At 47.7% G+C, this 23,496-nt stretch overlaps 2 protein-coding genes across 2 annotated transcripts; both read right to left on the bottom strand.

Moving 5' to 3' along the window:
• Window positions 1-1,660: 1,660 nt before the first annotated feature.
• Window positions 1,661-5,671, bottom strand: LOC132458030 (Krueppel-like factor 11). The gene is made up of 4 exons (XM_060052472.1): window positions 5,504-5,671; window positions 4,159-4,440; window positions 2,599-3,568; window positions 1,661-2,447 (listed from the first exon to the last, which is right to left on the bottom strand). The coding sequence occupies exons 1-4, from the start codon at window positions 5,546-5,548 to the stop codon at window positions 2,146-2,148; spliced, it is 1,599 nt and encodes a 532-aa protein (XP_059908455.1). The 5' UTR covers window positions 5,549-5,671; the 3' UTR covers window positions 1,661-2,145.
• Window positions 5,672-10,627: 4,956 nt separating this feature from the next.
• Window positions 10,628-22,921, bottom strand: LOC132458031 (grainyhead-like protein 1 homolog). Its single transcript, XM_060052473.1, is given in 12 exon segments — window positions 10,628-11,956; window positions 12,059-12,123; window positions 12,799-12,884; window positions 14,620-14,705; window positions 14,951-14,979; window positions 16,724-16,851; window positions 17,167-17,413; window positions 21,051-21,145; window positions 21,923-21,950; window positions 21,952-22,035; window positions 22,740-22,852; window positions 22,855-22,921. Coding segments are annotated over 12 exon segments (1,128 nt in total). The 5' UTR covers window positions 22,907-22,921; the 3' UTR covers window positions 10,628-11,841.
• Between the last annotated feature and the right edge of the window lie 575 nt (window positions 22,922-23,496).

Here is a 23,496-nt window from a genome sequence, read left to right on the forward strand (position 1 = left end):
TAGCAATACAATGTTAGCACATGCTTGGTGTGTTAAACCGTATGGATTAAAGTGGAATATTGCAAGACGTCCTGTGATCAAGACATCGATTTAAGGTAGGCCGTTTGGTTATTAAGTTTGCCCGTCGCAGCATATTGACTTGGGGCCCATGTGATTTTGTTTTGAAGTAGAACTAGATTCTAGGTTTGGCTCATGCCAAAGGATGGGTTTATCGTAGCCTGGTATGATCCGCCCTTAATAGAAGTATTATGAAGTATAATAGTATCAACAATAATAGCAACTATTGTATTAATGTTCCACATAGGCCTACATTTGAGACGTATCGCACAACTAATGTGAATGCTTTGGAATGTACCGTGGCGACGGTGGGTCTGAGATGTGCAATTCACCACTATTGACAGGACAGCTAACCTTGTAGTTGGGGGACTGCTGACGGGCTGTTGATTGAGAGAACTATGTTGTTTGTTATATGTCGTGTGGCCGCAGTGCCACCTGGACTAGCAGTGAATGTGTACATGCTGCTGGGCTATTTTCATGTTGGCCTTCTTAAAGATCTTCCTCTATATTGTTCTATGTCTTTACGTCTTTATGTCTGTGCGTGTGTGAGGGAGAGGGAGAAAGATAGCGCACGTTGAACTGTCAAATGATACGATCACACTCAATCACAGTGGTGCGATTAGTCTGTGTTGTTACTGTACTGTAAACTTGCCTCGTACGGGACCGCAACCACCCCAACCCGTGCCGAAAATGTCTTCCCGGCCGTGCCTCTGCCAAATTCAGGTGTTTTAATCAAGTTTTTTTTTTTTGACCAGCAACCTCTTGAATTCATACAGCAACTGTTAAGCAACTGCAACACATTATTTCTGGCGCCGCCACTCATTGCCTCTAGATGTCACTGTTCTCCGGGCAGCGGCCCGACGGGGCGTGTGTTCCCGGAGAGAGCTGATTGGTCGCACCCCCAGACTGTGTCATTGCTCGGAATTCAGTGATCGCCGTTATGTTTCTTTTGCGGTGCTTGTTCACCAAGGGACACGGGCTATGCCAGTGGAAGACTTGATGCTTTCTAACCACCTAACAATTTCATCTTGAGTATTAAGTTCATAATGTCCTTTAGGTTTGTGGGGAAACATTGAGTCCTTACTTTTTGTCCTGATTCCCATTTATTATTATTTTATAGTTATAAAATCATAAAAAGGAACTTATTTCATGACTTGAGATATAAATGCGAGGGAAGTCTACTGAGTAGGCCTATGTCAACTGAACTCTCAAATGAAACAATACAACTCAGTACGACAGGTACTCCTGATTTATCCCTCTTAATGATCCCCATATGGAGAAGTCAGACTATAATAGCGACCCCTACATGTACAACCGCTGCTGACTGGCTGATGATGAACGTGAGAAGGTTCGAGTGGTCAACCCTACGCACGATGCAGGAAGCCGTGCACGTCAGCACATTTCCTGGTACGAGCGTTTGGTTGACCATAAGAGGGAAGGAGGGGGAGATTTAGAGAACGTGACACACACGCACGCAGGATGTTGTGGGATGAGCGACTCTTTCTCTGTTGAGTTATAGCAGAAGAACCGGGATGACTAAACCAGATTTGGTGTAAAAATGTCTTGTTCGGTGGAATCTTGAATTCAAAAGTCACGAGTCACCTTGGCTTGTGATAAACAGGATTCTCATTTTCCTCTTTTTATTACAAATACGTATTAAATAATATGAAAAGTTGTATAATCATTGTACTGGTAATCCCACTTGTACATTGTTTTGTGTGTTACACATTACTTAAGATTGGGCAAGTAAAAGCATTTGAAAGCATAAAACAGAAAAACACTTAGACTTAAACAATTAAAAGAGGACCCGGGGGCGGTGAGTTTGACATTAAGCAGGCAAACTTCATTCAAAGGCTTTGGCAAAAACAAACGGCTACGTACATGTCATCTTATACATGAAAGTAAACAAAGGAATCCATTAGAGCAAGATATAAGACATTAATGAGCGGATAAGAGGAGTCCAGTGCATGGTGCTTCGAGTTCTTTTCTTCTTCCCATGAGTAAAGAGCAGGCTTGTGCCTGTGTGGCTGCTCCCTGTGTGTCCTTGAGAGAGCGCGATGGGCGGCGATGGGCCCGACGGCTCACCGCCTACCGCGACACAGCCGGCACGAGCATGCTCAGTGTGGGCAGACTGGGCTTCAGGGAGGGTGCTTTGCCGGCTTGCATTTTGTTTAGGTTCCGCAGCTCCGCCTGCCAGGAAGGGATCTTCTTGCTGGTCATGTGACGGCGGGCGTGTTTGGTCAGGTGGTCACTGCGCATGAAGCGCCGGTCGCAGACGGGACACACAAACTTCTTCTCGCCGGTGTGCGTGCGCCGGTGCCGCGACAGCTCGTCCGAGCGGGCAAACTGCTTGTCGCAGCTCTCCCAGCTGCAGCTGAAGGGCTTCTCTCCTGAGGGGGGGCAACAGGGGGAGAGAGAGGGAGGGTTAGAGAAGAATCATCATTAGATATAAGCGTCTGGTTTAGCCACACTAGGCCAGAGAGTAGTTTATTCCTTCTGGTTTCGTCTTCGAGGCTGAAGCATACGACTGTGGATCCTAACCTGTGTGCGTCCGGAGGTGCGCCTTCAGGTGGGAGCTCTTGAAGTAGGTCTTCCTGCATCCCGGAAAGTTGCACACATAGTTCCTCCTGCGCAAGCAATCTATCTTGACGCCCGGGGTGGCGGCCCCGCAGGGGCCCGCCGGCATGTAGACGGGGGCCGGGGCCAGGGGGAGCAGCTTGGTGTGGCCGAGGGTCATGACGCTCGGCGTGCAGTGCTGAGCCTGGGGGAAGGACGACTGCGGAGGGAGCACCAGCATCACCGTGCCCTGCTGCACCCCCGGGCCCACCAGGAGGGGCTGCTGGACGGGCGCGGCGTGGAGCGGACCCTGGGGGAGGAGGGAGGTGGGGCTGGTCCTCAACCCGGGGCTGGCGGTCTGCAACGTGCTGGGGATGAAGGCCGAGATGATCCCCGACTGGCTGCTCACGGGGATCATCTGGCAGAAGATCTGGGGAGCGGAACAGAGGGTGGTGGTGGTGGGGACCGGAGGGGCCAGCTGGGTGATAAGGCTCCTGGGGGCTGTGCTGTCCGTACTGGGCTTTGAGTAGATGGCCGGCTGCCTGGCCTGCGGGGTGGCTGTGCAAGAGGAGGGCGGAGGGGGAGGGGGGCTTGGCCGCCCAGTCTGTCTTGTGCAATGCTGCTGCCGCAGCTTCTGTTGTTGTGGGTGTTGCTGATGATGAAGTTGTTGTTGCTGCTGTTGTTGTTGTTGTTGTTGTTGTTGAAGTTGCTGCTTCGGGCAAACTGTGGCCGCGACGGCGCTGCTACAGCTCCTGGGGGCCCCTGGAATGTGCTGCCGGCAGGGGGTGCTGTCTGCGGTGTGGCGGATGACACTGGTCTCCATGGCCCTGCAGGCCTGGGGCGGTGAGGGCAGAGCGCTGGGCCTCTCGGGAGCAGAGGTCAGGGCAGGGAGCCCGGTGCCGCACCGCTGTGTGGAGCTCTCTGTGAAGCTGGGGCTGTGGGGGGGCGTCATACTCTGCAGAGACAAGGGGGGGAAGGCAGGCATGAGACGAGGAGCCATAGTCCGCTGGAGGTCTAGATATGGTTGTGCGCTTTACAACGCGGTAATATGACGCTTGGCTAGGGATGCGTCAGTGGTTTTAAGGATAACGTTTACAGAGGTAATAGTCCCTATAGGTCGAGCAGATATACATACAAGGTGATGGGCACTCTGAGCCTTAATGGCCCGTTTTTATGGCCCGTTTATTGACATAGCTGCAGAGCGGAGGAGCTCTGGGTTCAAACCCCCTTACGGCAGCCAGGCGTATCTAGTCCTAGCAACTTGACCCGATACTCTCAACCACTGACCCAGCCCCTCTCCGTTCTCTGCCCAGAGCAGCAGCAGGTCGGGAGATTTGTTGGAACTCTGCGCTGAGTTGGTGGATGGGGAGCTTGTAAAATGGCTATTTTGGGGTTCTGCTCTGTTCTCATATTCTAACACTGCTGCGTGATCTGGGTGCCCCTGACCATCCATTGCAAGCACTGTCTTTGGCGGTTGGCTATGGTATGACGCAGAGTGTAATTTCAAAGGCTATGTTGTTATTGTTTTTTTAAGTCATGACTTACAAGTGAGGAGAGGGAAACAAAGTCCTTGAGGGTCTCTGGTAGTTCAGGGGAGAGTACCAGGTCGCAGCAGTCCGAAGCAGGCGTCAGTGGCCGTGGCTTGCAGGGGTTCTGTGCAGGCTTGCAGGGGAAGGACCCATGGCTCAGGGAGGAACTCATGCACATCAGGGCCTCTGCCGCCTCAAGGTCTGTGTACTCTAGGCTCGGGGAGCCTCTGCTGGTTCCACTGGAGATGAACTGCTCACCACCATGCCTCCTTCTCTTACACTGGTCCACATACTGGGCCTGTTGAGAGTCAGAAGCAGAACGATCAGGCTAAACTATATACGTAATAATATGGGCAAATATATGAGGCAGCAGGAGATTTTGTTATGGGACTTGACCAATGTAACGTGTAATGTCTGAGGTAACTTTCATCTTCAACTTTAGAAACAGACTGGCTCGCAAATGTCTCGTTATTTGAATGAGCTTTATATATATATATATATATATATATATATATATATATATATATATATTAATAATAATAATAATAATAATAATACATTTGATTTAGAGGCGCCTTTCAAGACACCCAAGGTCACCATATATTGATTATGTTAGGGTAGGGTGACAAACTGCAGTCGTGCCAGTAATGGAGTGAGCAAGGATGAGCCAACACCCCAGCCCGTCTCGCAATGCCTCTGGCTGAGCGCCAGAAAGAAGCCTCCCATCACCAAATATAGACCGGGGCCGTGACGTAGCAACCGGTCCGCCGTGTGAAATCCCAACAGCAAGCCGCCGGATCGGGGAAGTGATACACAAAGCCGATGACTCGTCGTCAATAATCAATCGGTAAAACTATCGAAAGTGGGCGGTAACTATGGTTACGAGCTCGACATCACTCTAACAACTCAAACATATGTTATCGTTTTTAATGTCTTCATGTGTAAATAAGTGAATGTAACACCGACCATCACATGGGCTGAATTAAGTGAAGACGCTAAAGTTACTTTTATATCGCAAAATAAGTCTAAATGATTAATAAATATTAATATATAGATAAATAAATGTAATTAATAATTACTTTCTGTCTGATTAAACTGTTGTGTTGTTCCACTGCAGGGTTAATGTCAAGTCATTCATAAAAAATACCGTCAACTCACGTACTAACGTTATAGAATCAAACTTGAACGTATGAGTCCAATTAATGAGTCCAATTAAACACGTTCAAAGAACCTCGACTCGAGCAATAATCGATCAGCAACTGCTGCCGAGAGGCGACCATCGTTCACAATAAATAATACCATTCATGTCTTAATAGCCTTAATAGTAACCTTAATAATAACCATAATAATAATAACCTTACCCCGTGTGGCGGCTCCATCTCTGAATATGTTCTCATGGGCATCATAAAGTATAACAAAACCGGAACCGCTTTCTGTCAGAAGAGAAGCAGCAGCTCGCCGAAGACCCTTCTCGCCGAAGACACTTCGCTCTGAACGGGCTGACCGCCGCCGCTCAGCTGTGCGTAAAACATGATAACAAACCGCACAACACACACCGGCGGGCGGCAACGCTCCACCAATCAGAAACGAATGTGTGTTAGGCTTCACCAATGAAAAATAAATGTGTGTAAGGCTCCGGCCAATGGGAGAGGAAACGGCGCGTGAACAGTGCATGGGCGCCGGACGGTTGGAGGAAGCAGTGTGCGTGGTGGTCAGGGGGCGGGACGTGGTTGTTGGTGGGCGGGGCCCGGAGTCAGCGGTGTCAGACTAAACCCGGTGAACTGAGGGCCTCGAAGTAGGCGAAAGGTCGCTGGTGCGCTATGGTGGTCGCTGGAGCTCCATGGTGGACGCTGCCGCCTGCGTTTAGGGGCTGTTTGGGGCTGTTTGGGGATGATTGGTACTACTGTACGCACTTTATGCATATTTTGCGGTTAATACATAATTGCTGTTGCTTTTTGTTTTATATTAACATTTTATATTTTCTTTACCCAAAATGAAAATAATATTTTTCATTTCACACATGGAGTATCCATATAAGTTGCTGATAATATATAAAGTAGTCCTAATTGTTGAACCTAAATAAGAGGTAGTGTCAACCTGCTGTTGCTCACCTTTCACCAACTTTCCTACGTAACGTGTCAGACCACAGCAGACAGACAGGCAGAAGCTGCTGTTTTGGCCCCAGCCACCTCAAAGTATGGCTAAAGCATCTTCATTTATCTATTGATAAGTTTATTTATTCATTCATGTTTCATTGATTTTGATATTGAAGCAATTTTTCTTCATCAAGTAGCAATTTCTCCCCTCTATATTAAAATGTCTAACGTTATCTGTTTGTGATTTCCTCATCCATAAATCATCCAGTTTTTTTGCTAACACATGTTTAATGAATAATAAGTAAATGTGGATTTATGTTTCATTCGCTGCAGTCCACTACAGATCCCCTCACCGTCGTTACTCCCAGCAGAATCCAAATGAGAACTGACCCACATTTCAGTTACATCACACTGGACAAAGGAGAGATCTGTGTCAAAGACCAAATGCCCTTTGGAGTTACGACAGCGAGATGGCAATTTAATATATATATATATATATATATATATATATATATGCATATATATATTCCATATATATATAATCCTTTTCCATAACAGGCTGTAGTTAGTAAAAAACTGATACATGTTTTCATTGAACTTGTTTTCCAATCATTTAAAATGTTTAGGCTTCGATGGTTATTTGGGCCACCTCTTCACCGATGCCCCTCTTGAATCAACAGGACCTGCGAGCGGCCTGTCCCCCAGGCAGCAGGGGCTCTGGAGGGTGTGTGGGGCCCCCGCCCCGGTGGCTGGTTCAGGACCCAGGCAGGCCGAGGGCCCGGCCCCACAAAACCCCTGCGTAAGCATGAGCTCAGAGGCGGCCACGTGGGTGGGAGTGTCAGCAGCACAAATATGTCCCTTCGGTGCCAGCAATGAGCGGAAACAGCGGGAAGGGGGGGTGAGGAGCAGGGAGGGGCCGGGCCTCCAGGGGGCGGGGCCTCCAGGGCTGAGCGTGCGATAGGCCCGCAGCAGCAGACCGGCCCGTGGTACAGGACCTGTTTGTCATATAAGTCTGTTCCCTTCACCTCGGCATCAAATCTAGAGGAAAGGTTACTCGCCCCTTATCTAGGCTTTCACATGCACGCCGGCTGCTCCTGCCAACGCAGACACACACACACACGCACACGCACACGCACACACGCAGACACACACACACACACACACACACACACACACACACACACACACACATACAAACTTCCCCCCCTTCCCACCTGAACATCTACCTCCAGGAGACCACTCCAGGGGGGTACATTTTTCACTGACAGTTCCATTGCAAGGCTATGGAGTTGGGCAAGAGGTGTGTTATGAGGACAAGAGTGTTTGTTCCAAAGTACAAGCTACATCAATGAAACGTTCAGTATACCAAAATAAATATTGGTTTAGGTTATAATAACATCTTGTCTAATTGCATAAAGGTTCCACTCCTTCCCCAGAGAGAGAGAGTTTGTCATTAGTAGGTACAGCATTTATATAAGAAATTACACATTTGTCATGGCTAAAGGACAATGTGTTGAATAATTTATACGATGATACCAACATTTATTTGCAAGTGTATTTCCACAACAAAATGCGTAACTCTCTTTATTTGCTCATTTTGTCAAACCCCCATAGAAAGGAGAAGAGGCCTCCCCCTGGCATGCCTAGAACATGTGACCACTGTGAACCTTGACCCCTCACCCCCAGACCAAAGGCCTCTGAATGTCATTCTGCAGGTCCTAGGGTCAGAATAGCTTATGAAGCCAAGCTCGGCAGCCGATTGGCTGAAATCATTTCCAGAATAGATTTGGCAGCTCATTTTAAAATCCTGAAAAATATAATCCTCCAGCTGTTGCACACGGCTTGCTTCTTGGTGAAAGGACGCAACAACTGGGGGCGAAGCCTTGACCAGCTGGGGGGACTGGGAGGAGCTGTTACCTTTCAGAATCCCCCTTTTCTTTCCATTCATCACCTTGTTTTTTTGTCTTTCATTCTTTTTTGTTCAATCTGTATTAGTAAAATATTGACAATTCTGTAATACATCTGCAAAATCGAATTCAAGTCCCTGTTGTTCCCCCATGCTGAAAGAGAACTCAGTTATTCCCCCCTTAGACAGACTTCACTTCGTTCCTGTTGCCTTTGGGGCCATAAACCAGTCAACACTGTTTACCTGAACACTGCAGCTTACTGCCAGCTGTTGGGCGCTCGGCTGTTTATGTGCACACCATGTAGGATACATTTTACGTACCTAAACTACTACAACCCTTGTGTCTTCCCCATTAGCATTGCATCACCAATCTACCAATGTGGTTGTACGAGTCGGCTGTATTGTCTCCTCATTGTTTACAGCAAACACAGCCCACTAAACCACGCCCATTTGTCCTACACACACCAACAGGAACAACGACAATGATTCATCCTCAGAAGATTTTGAATTGGTCTATATTAGATTTAGAAGCCGATTGGCTGCCAAGGCATACTGATTCGGGATTGGCTCACTTGCTGTCTGTTGTCCTGGCAACGGCAGAACACGGGCCCTGCGAGGGCTCCCTGTTTGAGAGGGTCTGGCCTTGTGACGGCCATTGTTAGCTGAAGCTTGGATGGAAATCAATATCAGGAGGTGCCTGTTCATGTTGGAAAGGAGAACGGAGAAGAGGATTGTGATCTCATTTCATAGAACGCCTGTGTAAACAATGGAGTTTAGGAGAAATGCTCTATCAAGAGTCAGTTTATTAGAATGTTTACGCAACCAAGTCATTTTCATCCCCTCTAATATGTAGTATTTTGAGATTATATTCAGTGCATAAAGTTGTGGAGTCCCTGAACTAGAATGGATTTCATGTTCCTTCGTTCTGGAACAACTGTGACTCCAACTTTCTGTTGTTGTTGCTGTAGTTGTAATATCTCAAACCGGCTGCACTGTTTGTTAAATAGGAATGTGACCGCAAGCATATTCAGTTGACCATGAAGCAGACCGTTTGAGTCCCAGGGGGTCCTCCGGAAGCTTGAGAAAGTTGTAATGTGTTGACTTGCTTCCTTCAACAAAAAGAAAATACTTGTTTCAGGTTTCATATCAACCTCCTAACAACCCAAAGTAACGCATGAAAGTATTTCATGCAATACTGAAATACCAAGTCCATCAGTTATCCTTAAATCACAGGCTTCCAAAATGAATTCCTTCATTTCACGAGTTCAACATAATTCATACGAATGGATGCGATAATGTTGGCTAAATGCAATATCATGTAAGCCTCATCTGGAATAACTGGTTTTATATATATTGTTGTTGTGCAGCTCTTTTATTACAAAGCTGATCTAATCATATTCATCTGTTGCAAAGAGCGCCTTCACATCTGAGGGACAAATTGACTCATTAGAAATATCCTGAGAGAGAGAGAGAGCGAGAGAGACACAGAGAGAGTGAGAGAGACACAGAGAGAGAGAGAGAGCGAGAGCGAGAGAGAGAGAGAGAGAGAGAGAGAGAGCGAGAGAGAGAGAGAGCGAGAGAGAGCAGATGGCCTAGCATTCTAGGGCACTCTGCTCCTCTGGCTGGATGGAGCCTGGTTAAAGTGTAACCAGCGGTCTTATCAGGACGCCGGAGCCCCTCAAGTTTGGGCGGTGCAGCGAGATAAGTCACGTCTACGGGTCTGGATGCAGGTGCACTCAGGTCGATGCTGCAGCTAACAGGAGAGAACGAAACAAGATGGCGCAGGGTCACAGGCCTGGAAGGCCTTGATTGTAGAGTCAACGGGCTCAACAAACCAATGAGGGGCCCGTTGTGACGGCCCACCGTTAGCGTCCGTCCCCAACTTGTCTCGTCTCGCAACAGTCTCATGATGTCTTTCTCTTCCTGTTGGTTTCTGGGAGTGGATCCTGGGGGGACCAGGGCCAGTACCTGTGGAGATGAGAGGCCCTCGGGGACCGTGGTTAAGGGGCCGCACAAACACAACTTGGTTACGGTCCGTGACTTATTAAACGTTCTAATCACATTAATGTCCTCCTTTTGACAGTTCTGCTGTTAACACACACACACACACACTACACACAGACTACACGCAATCTAAACACTCTGCACACACACTACACACACACACTCGTTTTGAAGCTAGGGGAACCTTTCTCCGGGAGCAGGCAGGTTTCAATGTTTACTTCCTGCTTGGCAGTGGGGATAGATGAGACCATAGGGTGAGACATATGTTCCAGTAAATCTGCGCACGGGCACACACACACACGCACACACACACACACACACACACACACACACACACACACACACACACACACACACACACACACACACACACACACACACACACACACACACACACACACACACACACACAGTAGCCGTATCAATGCCATAACTGCTATAATATCATATCTTATCACATCAACAAGAACAACAGCTGGTACAGGTAAAAGTCCTCTTTTATTGACGTACTGCATCAATGCTTTTACAAAAATGAATTATGCATCGGGATTTAAATACATGTTAACATCATAACGCTCTTAAACAACTTCATAGAAAAAGAAACCAAAAAAAACTTTATATTATTAATTGTAGTTTAGACATTTGGAAATATATTGTAAAAAGTTCCCACATCCACACTCTTAATAAATATATACACATAAGTACTGATATACAAAAGGTTGTGCAGATCAAGCATTACTTTAGAGCAGAGCTTGACAAAGGCACTGACCTGACTTTGACATGCATCACAAATATATCACAAAGAAATGGCCATCAGAAAATGAATGTGTCTGGAGATAAATATGATATTGCACTATCAGGATGGTTTGTGCGGATGTGCGAGAAACTGTCTATCTACTGTACTCTACTCAAAAGAGGGGAACCTCCATGTTCGAATTAGGTATCCTCTACTCATCTGTTATGTAATACTTTATATACTGATGAAAATATTTGATATCAAACTTGATCTGAAAAAAAAGACTATTTTATACAAACAGTATCTGTGGTCATTCCTAATATGTACAACTATACCGTTTAACTCACGGTAAAGAGCGCTTTAGAAACTAAATACTGCCAGGATCTTCACTGTTAATACACCCCAGGGGTCTGGTTGTTTCAGGCCTCTCTCTTCCCTCTGTGTGTCACCCTGCAGACTGCATCATCAGTGCTATGGCTTTAGAGAATGGAACAACAGGTGCTGGCCCTCGCTGTCTGTCCACGTAATACACACACATTATGCCTGTACATGTTGTTGCACATGTGAAAAAAAGATTGTTGCCTCCATAGAATGAGGTATGATGACAACACAAAAGCCCTGCATGTTCTGGACAAAGTAAAAATCATATTCTGCTGCGACTAACAAATAAAAATAACATCATAAGAGTGTCATCAATGTCCCGATACTTATGTACACATAAACAGTTTTAGAAAAAGAATTTAAATGTTTACATTTTATCTTTAATCAATTCATTTGCATAATAAGAGCTACAATCCATTAGATCCTGCGTTTCCATATGAAACACAGGCCCCCCGTTGACCTCAGGGACACACCATCCCCTCCATTAGCTTCGCGATCATAGCTGTTACTGCCGGTAAACCAGCTAGATTCAGTGTAAACTCATAGTAGTGAAGGCCTTCCCACCTCGTCCGAGACTCAGATCTCAGTGAGGGTGAGCTTGTATATTCCTCCCATCTCCTCCATGGAGATCTGGAAGGTGTCTTCGTTGGAGTAGTGCTTTATGATGTTGTCGTCCATGTTGACTAGGATCCTGAGAACGGAGAGAAGATGTATGAGTTGTGGTGAGCAGGGGGTCTGAGTGGGCTTACATTAGACATCTACTGGATTTGAATATACATTAAATGGAACTCACCCTTTTTTGCATTTCTTGTAGACCTTTCCAACTTTTGCCAAAGGTAGCTCATATTTCTCTGATATCTAGTGAAGGAAAAATAAATATATATTAGATATAAATGTATATATACAGTAAGCTCCTTTATATTTGGCTGCATTAAACAATTAAAGTTTCAGAATGGAAACTGGAAATCGGTTGAGAAACGTAACTTCTCCAAGCATCGCTCCGTACAGCCAAAGGTTCGCTAGGAGCTTGGCCTGGGCCCTGCATGGTTTCATTCTGAATATGGTGCTGCTGCGTCTGACTGCACCCTCACCCATTCAGACACTGCAAGCTGTAAACAACCCTGTTTAACCCTGCTAACTCTCTTTTTGACTCAACCTGCTCCTATACTTTCTCTTTCCTTTCTCTCTTACTATTCCCCCCTGTCACCATTTTCCACTTCCTCTTGCCTGAGCTGCTTGGACCTCTCCACAGGAAACCAGCAACTCACACTCACACTATATAGTCATAAATCTGTGGCCCAAGAGTTTTTGTTGTGAAATATTAATATGGACTTATATATTTTTTTCTCTCTCTCTCTCTCTCTCTCTCTCTCTCTCTCTCTTCTCTCTTCTCTCTTCTCTCTTCTCTCTCTCTCTCTCATCCTCCCCCACTGACAGCTCAGAGTCATTATGAGGTTCTGGATGGAGCAAGTGGTGGTGAGGATGGGATTCAGCAGAAGGTGGAGCAGTCCGTATGTTGTGTGTTGTACTCACAGCTTCCACAAGGCCTTTCAGGGTGGGGATCTTCAGCATGACAGCGTCAAACACCTCCTCTGTTTCTTTGCGTACGTACAGAAGGACTGCGTCAGACAAAGAGGAAGGATACAGATCATCAGGTGTTATATACAGAGGTATTACAGGGCACAGATGTCCACATGAGATAAACAAAGAAAAACACACAAGGATCATATAGATCCTTTCCCCAGCCCGAAATCCAGCTGGAAACTCAACCCAAATGACAGTTCACCCTAGAAACTGAACTGTTGCCTTGAATCTTTAATATGGCGTCGGTCTCCTTCTGAGTCTCTCCCTGATATCCCGAAATGTCTATTCCGTCTAGGATTAATAAAGTACCGTCTAAGTACTGTCTTATCACGGGCAGAAGGAGCAACAAACAGGCTGTTGGTCTGCCCCCCCCATCTCTACACACGTCAGTCTTTTATGCCAGGGCTTTATCCCCAAGCCCCGCCTCCAGGAGGGAGTGGGTACAACCTCAAGGCTGGCATCTCAGGTCGGTCACGCCCTACACCCGCCCGACCCCACCCCTATCCCCCCAGCGCCACCGCCCCCACCGCCCCCACCGCCCCCACCGCCCCCACCCTGTTCACGAGCAGGGTGCTGCTGGCTCCAGAGCGGTGTTATCTCTGGACCGGAGCCCGGACCAACTGTCTACCCCTGGCACCCGGCCGCGGCGTGAGCCAGCCCACGGGCGCACACACACACACACACACACACACACACACACACACACACACACACACACACACACACACACACACACACACACACACACACACACACACACACACACACACACACAGGCACAAACACAGGCACGCACATACACAGGAATGCACACAGGCAACCACAAACACACACAGGCACCCGCACAAACACACACACAAGCACACACATAGCCAGGCACACTGCTGATTATTCAGAATCAGATTTCTCATGATAGATATGCTTTTAATATAATAGATTGTTACTCAATGATGCACAGGTAGATGTTGAGTGTTTCTGTTGTAGTTGTTTTTGACTACTGCCACAGATTAGCGGCAACACTCGGTCAAGGATGGGCGGCTTCCATTGGATAATAATAATAATAATAATGTATAATTAAACTAAACTACTATGCTTCTAAAATATTTCTTCCGCACATTTCTGCACTTTGCAATGACTCAATATGGGACTGTTATAGTTTAAATACTTGTAATGAATAATAATGGATTAAATTTATATAGTGCTTTTCTAGACACTCAGACGCTTTTTACAGGGAAGGGGGAACCTCACTAACCACCACCAGTATCTAGCACCCACTAGGGTGTAGCAGCATATATCTAAACGGATTTGAACGACAGTTCAAATCCACAAAGACACATTTGAATGTAAGGGACCACTGTAACGAGAGATGCAAACACGCAAACGTCGCTCAGAGCCTGAACCCTGGGCTCTGCAGCGCTGGAGAGGGATGCAGGGCAAAGGGCACACTGGTTCCCAGTGTGGTGGTATTTGCGTGCATGCAGACACACAGTGTGCTGGTTTGTGTGCAAGATGTGCAAGGGTAAGAAGTGAAGCCAGGGCAGAGGTATTCTGTGAGGTCAGGGTGGCCCTCAGCATGTTTTCAAAGAACTCAGTAAGATCATACGACCCTGGAGACTGAGAGACAGGCGCCAAGACACACGCACACACACACACACACACACACACACACACACACACACACACACACACACACACACACACACACACACACACACACACACACACACACACACACACACACACACACACATTACACATAACGACCAATACCTTTCTTTGGTTCGTCCAGTCTTGCTTGCTTGTTCGGAGGGGTTCCAAACTCGTCTTCAGCAAAGGGCACTCTCTTCATGCCAGAGCTGCAAATGACACACACGCGCACACACATGATTAACATTACATCATAGCAACAGATTGCAACAGAAAACAACGTGTAAGAAACAGAAAACAACGTGAAAACGAAGGCGATGCTGTTCCTGAACGTTGTGTTCCCGGTGAGTCAGGGAAGAAGAACCTGCCACTCTTTGAACGATGTGGTTCACCTCGATTGATCTTTTGACCCACTAAGCATGCAGTCTACCTAGAAGTGATTCAAGGAACCCACCTGTCTTCTCCTTCCTCCGTCGTGAAAGGCTGCAGGGCGAGAGAGAGAGAGAGTGAGGGAGAGGGGAAAGTTTAGCCAGAATATCAGATTGCCCACAACAATGTTTTGCAGTCAAATATTTCAGCGAGACTTGGCTTTTTCTAGAACTGCACCACCAAAACACCAACTAATTTGCTATATTTATACTATTAAATATGACAAATACTTTAACAGATATGACCCCCCCCCCCCCCAAAAAACGATTGCACGATAGTATTTTTGAATCACAACTTTAGCATCAGAGATGCAGTTCTACCGCTGTAGATCTACACGCTGCCGCATGGTGGACAGACAGTGTGTCTGATCAAAGGGCAGGTGGAGATGTTTGTTCCCAGAAAGAGGCTTTTCGGACATCCATGCCTTATCGATTGGCATCAGAGCTGTCAATACAGATCTATTCTGAGAGTTGACCCCGGGCTTATCAGGGCGGTCCGCCAGGGTCAATGTCATCTCCGAGTTCCAAAAATAAAAGCGTTGGCTGCAGAGTTCAAAGGAAGAGCGACTGGCAAAACGGAGCTGAACTCTGACCCCACTGTCCTACCCCCGGCCACCAGAGGGGCAGTCAAGGGGCGGAGCTGAGCTCTGACCCCACTGTCCTACCCCCGGCCACCAGAGGGGCAGTCACGCGCCACTCCTTTGTTCTCTGAAATGCATTTGAAGAACGACATCCGCCTGAGGCTAGAAAACATGTCCACTCAGGAAGGGCTTCAAGTGGAATGTAAATACTCTGTTTGTCCTACAGGGGGCAGTGTCTGGGCATGTGAGCTGGGCGTGTCCCCTGCTCAGGGTCCATGGGCAGAGCGTAGGTGGAGGGAGGAACATCTCTGAGTGACAATGAGGAGGCAAAGCAACCTGCCACTTATTGAGAAATGTGTCATCTTCACACACCTTCCACACGTTCCATCCATCTTCCAAGACATGAGTCTGCATCTTGTGTGTGTGTGCGTGTGTGCATGTGTGTGCGTGTGTCTGTGCGTGTGTGTGTTTGTGTGTGTGTATGCCTGTGTGTGTGTGTGTGTGTGCCTGTGTGTGTGTGTGTGCCCGTGTGCCTGTGTGTGTGTGAGTGTGTGTGTGTGTCCGTCCTGTCCTTCACACCATATTTGAACAGGGTAACCTTTCCCTTTAAGCTCGCTGGGTCACTTTGCTTTGCTTGTCTTGGTGTTTGGTACGACTTGCGGGCGAATCCACCAACTGTGACTAATTCCTGCGGAACAAAGCCGTGAGCGGGGGTGTGTCACGGCTCCCGGAAGGCTCAGACCTGTTTAGGAGAGCTCAGCGTGTTCCCGCCAACTGGCAGCCAGGGCGCGCCTGGCATCGGCCCGCTGCCTCGAATGTCCTTTACTCTCACGAGGAGCGGTGAGAGGAGCGGAGAGAGAGAGGGACACCCGCTCTGAGCTGAACCACAAGGGGCGCTACACTCACTGGATCAGAAGGGTCAACAGGAGACACAGAGAGACAGACAGATGGATAGATGGGAAGACAGGCAGGTGTAGAGACAGATGGACAGATGGACAGACAGACAGATGGATAGATGGACACACAGACAGGCAGACAGAAAGACGGACAGACACATGGAAAGATGGATTGACAGACTCTAAATTCCTATATTTTTGGGCGGCCTTTTGAAGGTGATCGTAAATACGAGTGTAATGGTTCTGTGTGATGAGTGTGTCTGTATGAGTGAGTGTGTGTGTGATGAGTGTGTGTGATGGGTGCTCTGGCTCCCACACTCACATGGCGCTGGAAGCTGGAGAAGTGGATGTCGGGGATGAAGAGGACCGGCTGCGTCTCGAAGTCGCTCATCATCTTGAAGGTGGTGACGTCGTTCCTCTTCTGCAGCAGCGGGACCTTGGCGTCGGCGACTGGGGGGCAGAGAGCACGCGGCCAGTGAGTCACGTACCCATAACCTGTTTGCAGTTCATCAGGGAGAATGAGCGGCCCCAACATGGCGGCCCCTGCACGGAGGCCCCATCATGGCGGCCCTTACATGGCAGGCCCACGGCGGCCCCTTTACTGTGGCCCCAACAGGGTGGCCCCTACACGGCATCCCCAACATGGGCCCCACATGGTTGCCCCTACATTACGGCCCTCTACATGGAGGCCCCTACATTGCAGCCCCTACATGGTGGCCCCGTCCCCTCCCTCGGGCCCCCCCTGGATGACGGAGCTGGACTCACAGGCCCCCATGGTGCTGCTGTGCTCCGACACCTTCCCCTTCCGGCGGGACTGCTTCCTCTCCTCGTCGCGGATCTTGCGCTCGGCGCCTTTGTCGCAGAAGACCTTGATCTGGCAGAAGGCGCGGTGGATGGGCTTGTTGCTGCGGTTGTTGTAGCTGTAGGTGTCGATCTGCAGGTTCAGCGGCAGACCCTTCACCCCCTTCTGCGAGGAGAAGTCCGTGCTCAGGCAGTTGACCGAGATGAAGATCTGAGGAGAGGAGGGGATGAAGGCGTGTGTGAAGGGTGTTTGTCTGAGTCCCGGCCGGGCAGCTCTCTGGGTTCAGACCACATCGTCCGCAGGCTGCCTGAACGCTCCCTAATAGAGAGAGAGACGCCTCACTCATCCCTGCTCGTACACACGTCTGAAAGATGCTTTGGATAAAACCAGCTGCCAAATTAATAGGAATAGTGAATAGAAGGATGTTAAGTGAAGTGCGTTATATTGTAAAATAACGCATGAATGGATTAGGGTCAGGGACAGAAAGTGTGTTTTTTCCTCATAAAAGTGTTGATTGTTAAATATGTTGCGTACCTCCTGACAGCGTTATAATTGGCAGTGGTTCAGCAGAATAGGAACGAGTTTAGGACGTCGAGCGCCTCCATTATGCGTTCTGCAGCGCCCTCTACTGGTATCTCTGCTTATCATACCCGTGTAGGATTTATAGTTGTATAGTTGGAAAGCCAAACACGATAGACATATATTTGCGCAGGAAAACACATTGACCCCAAATAATAACGAATAATATATAAGCCTAGTGTTTATTTTTTGGGGTAAAGTAAAGAAAAATTAGTTAGAAAATCCAACTGTGCTAATCTAAATAATGAGATCTGAGATGAAGTTCTGCTCAGGATTAAGTAAACAGCCCGAGAGCAGTTCAACATTTGTAAAGGGCTGGCCTGGAATCAGCATAGTCTTTACATCTGTAACTGAAATGACCAGGTCCAGGGGGCATGCAGGCCAACACAGCCAACATACACACCGCAGTTTGCAATTAGCTCTACGTGTGTGGGTGTGCATGTGAGGGTGTGTGCCTGTGTGTGTGGGTATGTGCTTGCTTGTGTGTGTGCATGGGTGTCTTTGTGTTTCTGTGTGTTAGGGTGTGTGCGTGGATGTGTGTGTGAGAGAGAGAGAGAGAGAGGAGAGAGGAGAGAGAGAGAGAGAGGAGAGAGGAGAGAGAGAGAGAGAGAGAGAGAGAGAGAGAGAGAGAGAGAGAGAGAGAGAGAGAGAGAGAGAGAGAGAGAGAGAGAGAGAGAGAGAGAGAGAGAGAGAGAGAGAGAGAGGAGAGAGAGAGAGAGAGAGAGGAGAGAGAGAGAATAGCGGAGGAAGAAAGAGGAAGAGTGACAGATAGACTGTGAGTCTGTGTCTGCGTCTCTGTGTGTGCGTTGGTATGTGCGGTTAGAGCATCCTGGTGCGGTGGGACTCTGCTTGCTCAGAGGCTGCAGTACAAACAGCCGTTCGCATACAAGAGGAGTTACGGACTCGGCATCGGCCCGGGCCATGGGACACGCAGACCTGGATCCTGGTGTGCGTGTGTGCTTGAAGACACCCGGAGCGTATTTGCATGAAGTATGTGTGCGTGAAGACCATCCCCCCCCCCCGCCCCCCAACACAGCTCCTCCTCGTCCTGTGTAGGCAACACGGTGTGGGGGTCTGATGGATCATCAGCATCTCTTCTCTTCTCTGTTTGTGTTCTATTTGAGTGGTGTGCTGAACGATTTGGTTTAATTTTCCCTTCTTTTATTTCCTCTTTACTTTACGCGTCAAATTTTTTTTGCTTTGAGAGTACCCGGCTGTTTCAGACGTTAACCCAAGCTGGGAAGACGTTGTGTGTGTTTGGCGAGTGACGCCCGTCAGTCCTGTTCTGAACTATTAGTCAAATGATGTAGTCACATGATGCAGCCTCTGAGCAGATATCCGGCCCAGACAGAAGGGCTGCAGAGTGTACCGTTTGAGGGGTCACGCCAGGAAAGGGCTGTGTTGAGTAGGTGATGAGGTAGGATATAATTATTAAAGAACAAATAATATTCTTTATCACAAAGTGATTCTACTATTGATTAGCAATTCTACAATGCGAGTACGGCAATGTGTGTCAGACACAATACCATAACGTTTGTTTTAAATTGTCAAATTTGAGACATATCAGCTTACAAGACAAGTAAACATTGGTACGGTTATAATTATATTCATATAAATATATTTGGTTTGTTTCATACAGACTGAAGACACACATGATATCTGCAGTGATGGATGGTTTCCTAATCGCAATAGTTTATTGAGAGTCAATATATTCCAGATTAGTTTCATTCAACATTTCACACGATGATCTTGGTATTAGGAAACAAGTGGCTCAATATAATATATATATTACTATTCCCCACTATTCACAGAGCCTGAGGTGAATAATTGTTTTAATATATACTACACGTGAGAACTCCAAAAATAAAACAAGATCACACTTTTTGCCGGGATCTTTTTGTTTTTATTAGCGGTTTATTAGTTTTAATTAGCGTGACGAGACGACCGTCACACGCGCTCCCCGTTAAGAACACAATATCCTGAGTTTGAGATCCCAATCATGGGATATCGCCCCTTGAGCGTGTGTAGCGAACCAATCAAATTGCGCCATCTTGGGAGGTTCACGCGTAGCATATACTAATGTGAAATTGTTAGCGTATTTAATATTAGGCCTATATTGTACAATTTCAGAGACCTATTAGTTTGAGGGAAACACTCGGACTACTTAATATATAGCATATAATAAATCTAGACAGAACAACCAAGTTATATTGTTGGCTTCATCGCTTTTTCCCTTCACCTCAAACTCTAGATGGTTCTATCCAGTCTACCTGGTTCTAACCGGTCTACCTGGTTCTATCTACTCTACCTGGTTATATTTAGCTCTAGATGGTTCTATCCAGTCTACCTGGTTCTAACCGGTCTACCTGGTTCTATCTACTCTACCTGGTTCTATTTAGCTCTAGATGGTTCTATTCCAGTCTACCTGGTTCTAAACCGGTCTACCTGGTTCTATCCACTCTACCTGTTCTATCCAGCTCTAGATGGTTCTATCCAAACTTGACCCTGGTTCTTTCCACTCTCGCTGGTTCTATCCACTCTACCCTGGTTATATCCGGTCTACCTGGTTCTATCGGCTCTAGCTGGTTCTACCTGGTCTACCTGGTTCTACCCAGCTCTAGCTGGTTCTATCCTCAGATCACAGAGCCGCTGGCCGTGCTACTGAACTCCAGAGAGGCCGTGATTCCGTCTACGAGGAGCAGAGGCTGATCTCTGGGGACAAACACACGTTTGGAGAGCGCTGCCTCAAAACCCGACCGACTCGTTGAGGAGGAAGGAGATGAGACATGGGTAAGATGGAGGAGCAGTCCGTCTGACAGGCTTCTATTGAGCCGAGTCACACCAGGTCCTAACCCCCCCCCCTTCCCCGCGGCCCAGTTTCCTCATACCAGGCCCCATTGTGCGGGCTGTCTTGGGCGACAACACGCCTCGCTCCAGCATCACAACAAGGGCGACAGGTAAAGCTTGTTGGGACAGTTGTGTCCTACACGAGCACACAAACACACACAAGTACACACACGCAAGTACACACACACACACACACAGACACACACACTAACATTTGACACTTAAGGGGAGGAGAGAAGAAGTCTATTTTTGGTCATGCTCACGCTGTGACACATGAGTCATGCACATGTATGCACACGTGTGTGTGTGTGTGTGTGTGTGTGTGTGTGTGTGTGTGTGTGTGTGTGTGTGTGTGTGTGTGTGTGTGTGTGTGTGTGTGTGTGTGTGTGTGTGTGTGTGTGTGTGTGTGCGTGCGCCTCACCTTGGCCTCCTCGTTGGTGTCCCAGGTGAAGGAGATGGCGTTGTAGGAGATCTCCTCTATGTTGGCGATGGTGTTGAAGCTCTCCTTGTAGTCCGCTGGACACAGGGGGGTTAATATATATTCTAGAATACGGAGGAGATGGACCACTATACTCAGCTGTCAGTCAGCTGTTATCGGGGTCCTCAGACATGTGTCCTCGAGATAGAGTAACGTTTCATAATTGCCAATTTCTCGTACCAAGGTCTTCAAAACGGTCTCTGAAGTTTGGAAACATCAGGTTTGTTTTGGTATTTTGCTTTTCATTCCCTTGGCCATTACTCTACAATGGCCGTCATTCTGCATAGTCCTGCCTTATCTCTAGCTGTCTGCAATGAATCAAACCTGTGTCTGCCCTTCCGCCTGCAGACACAGGAAGATTGATCATCAGAGTCCACAATGAACTAGGCTGCAGTGCTGTCATCATTCAAAACCAGCTACCCGCTAACAGACAAACATGCCGTCTAATCCAACTTAAGGCTCCTTAGTCATCCGTTGGCCACCTTCCAAACACCAGCTAACATCTTGAGGGTTCAGCTGTATAGAATCCCTCTATTGTGCTACCTAACTGTATTGCCTAGGACAAAAACATCACGTAAAGGGTATCGTAGCGCAACTGTGATGATCTCTCTCAAATATTTGCACAAGAAAATAGTTGTCTGGTGTGCATCATCGAGGTTCAGGAACTGTGTGTGTGTGTGTGTGTGTGTGCTTGCGTTTGCGTGTGCATGTGCGTGTGCATGTGCGTGTGCATGTTTGTGTGTTTCCATCCGTGTTACTGTTGTTTTATTTAAGTGGACTGGTGCCCCGTTGAGTCAGGAGGGGTGTGGCCTCACCGATGTCTAGGCAGCGCTGCTTGGCCGTTGTGCTGTCGGGAGTGCCAGTACTTCCAGTGCTTGAGCTGGTCGTCTCTGCACTTCTCCTCCCCGAACACCACCATCACAACACTCTGAGGGGGGGGGGAAGAGAGTCAGCACAGGGGGACGGGTCCTCAAAACCACCAGTTCACCTGAGTACTGACCCTGATGCACCACCGTTGATGCTAATAACAACTGTACTAGTAATGCTGCTTTACTCCGACCACCACCACCACCAACTATTACTACTAATAATTATAATAATACATTTCATTTAGAGGCGCCTTTCAAGACACCCAAGGTCACCTTACAGAGCATATAGTCATCATAATTTTTTTTTTAAAAACAAGACATTGTGGAAAAATAAATAAATAAATAAATAAATAAATAAACATAAGCAATAAGAAATAAATAAAACAAAAACAAGACAAACAAAACAAAACAAAAAACAAAAACAGTCAAAACAGTGATCAGTTAGACGTTGTGTGCGAGTTTGAACAGGTGAGTTTTGAGTTGTGACTTGAAGGTTGTAATGGTGTCTGACTGTTTTATGTGTGGGGGGAGGGAGTTCCAGAGCTGGGTGCTGAACAGCTGAATGACCGGGCACCCATTGTAGTGTACTACTACTAGTACTACAGTACTACTACTGATACTGCTGCTGCTACTTCTACTACTACTACCCCACCCACACCAATAATAACAGCTTTCTTTGTGATGTACAGACTCCAGAATAATGAAAATGAACAAACAAATGAGTCTGGATAACACTGAGTGATGGCCCCCAGCCTGCTCCTACCCGGACTTTGGTGATGGGCTGCTGGATCCCTTTGCTGTTGTCGATCTCCCTGAGGCTGATGGGGTAGAACTGGCCCTTGTTCAGGTACGTCATCGTGCCGTCGCCCGTCTTCTGCGCAGAGACTTGGACGCTTCCAGAGTGTACTCATAGTCACTCCTGAAAATCATGTGTTCATAGATGAGTGAATACCAAATCATTGTCTGACATTTTCGTATTTTCTTAATTTCTTAGAGTGAGAAGATGAACCTATGACCTCAGGTCTGTTAACCACAGGAGGAGGCTTACTAATTGTGGAGATTGTTTTTGAGGGGGAGGAGAGGGGGTATTACCGCCCATTGATGACAAAGGAGCCTGGTGTCTCTAAGGAGTCTGGTGTCTAAGGGAGCCTGGTGTCTCTAAGGGAGCCTGGTGTCCTCTAAGGGAGCCTGGTGTCTCTAAGGGAGCCTGGTGTCTAAAGGAGCCTGGTGTCTAAGGGAGTCTGGTGTCTCTAAGGGAGCCTGGTGTCTCTAAGGGAGCCTGGTGTCTAAAGGAGCCTGGTGTCTCTAGGAGCCTGGTGTCTCTAAGGGAGCCTGGTGTCTCTAAGGGAGCCTGGTGGCTCCGAGCGGCCCCTGCGTTAACGGGCCGCTCCCCCAGTCTGTGTGGGCGGAGTCTCTCCTCCCCGGTCTGTGAGGGCGGAGCCTCTCCCCCTCGTTGTGTTTGTGGGAGGAGCCCCCCCTCCCCGGTGTGTGACAGAGGGAGGCAGCTCACCCCGGGACAG

Source organism: Gadus macrocephalus, chromosome 5 (genome assembly GCF_031168955.1).
Source record: "Gadus macrocephalus chromosome 5, ASM3116895v1".
Classification (NCBI taxonomy): Eukaryota; Metazoa; Chordata; class Actinopteri; order Gadiformes; family Gadidae; genus Gadus; species Gadus macrocephalus.

Bases quoted from the DNA above. Each gene is read 5' to 3' on its own strand.
- LOC132458030 (XM_060052472.1), bottom strand. From the start codon at position 5,548: ATGATGCCCATGAGAACATATTCAGAGATGGAGCCGCCACACGGG. The intron at 4,441-5,503 runs GTAAGGTTATTA...GACTCTCAACAG, and splicing joins AGATGGAGCCGCCACACGGG to GCCCAGTATGTGGACCAGTG. The intron at 3,569-4,158 runs GTAAGTCATGAC...TTGTCTCTGCAG, and splicing joins TTGTTTCCCTCTCCTCACTT to AGTATGACGCCCCCCCACAG.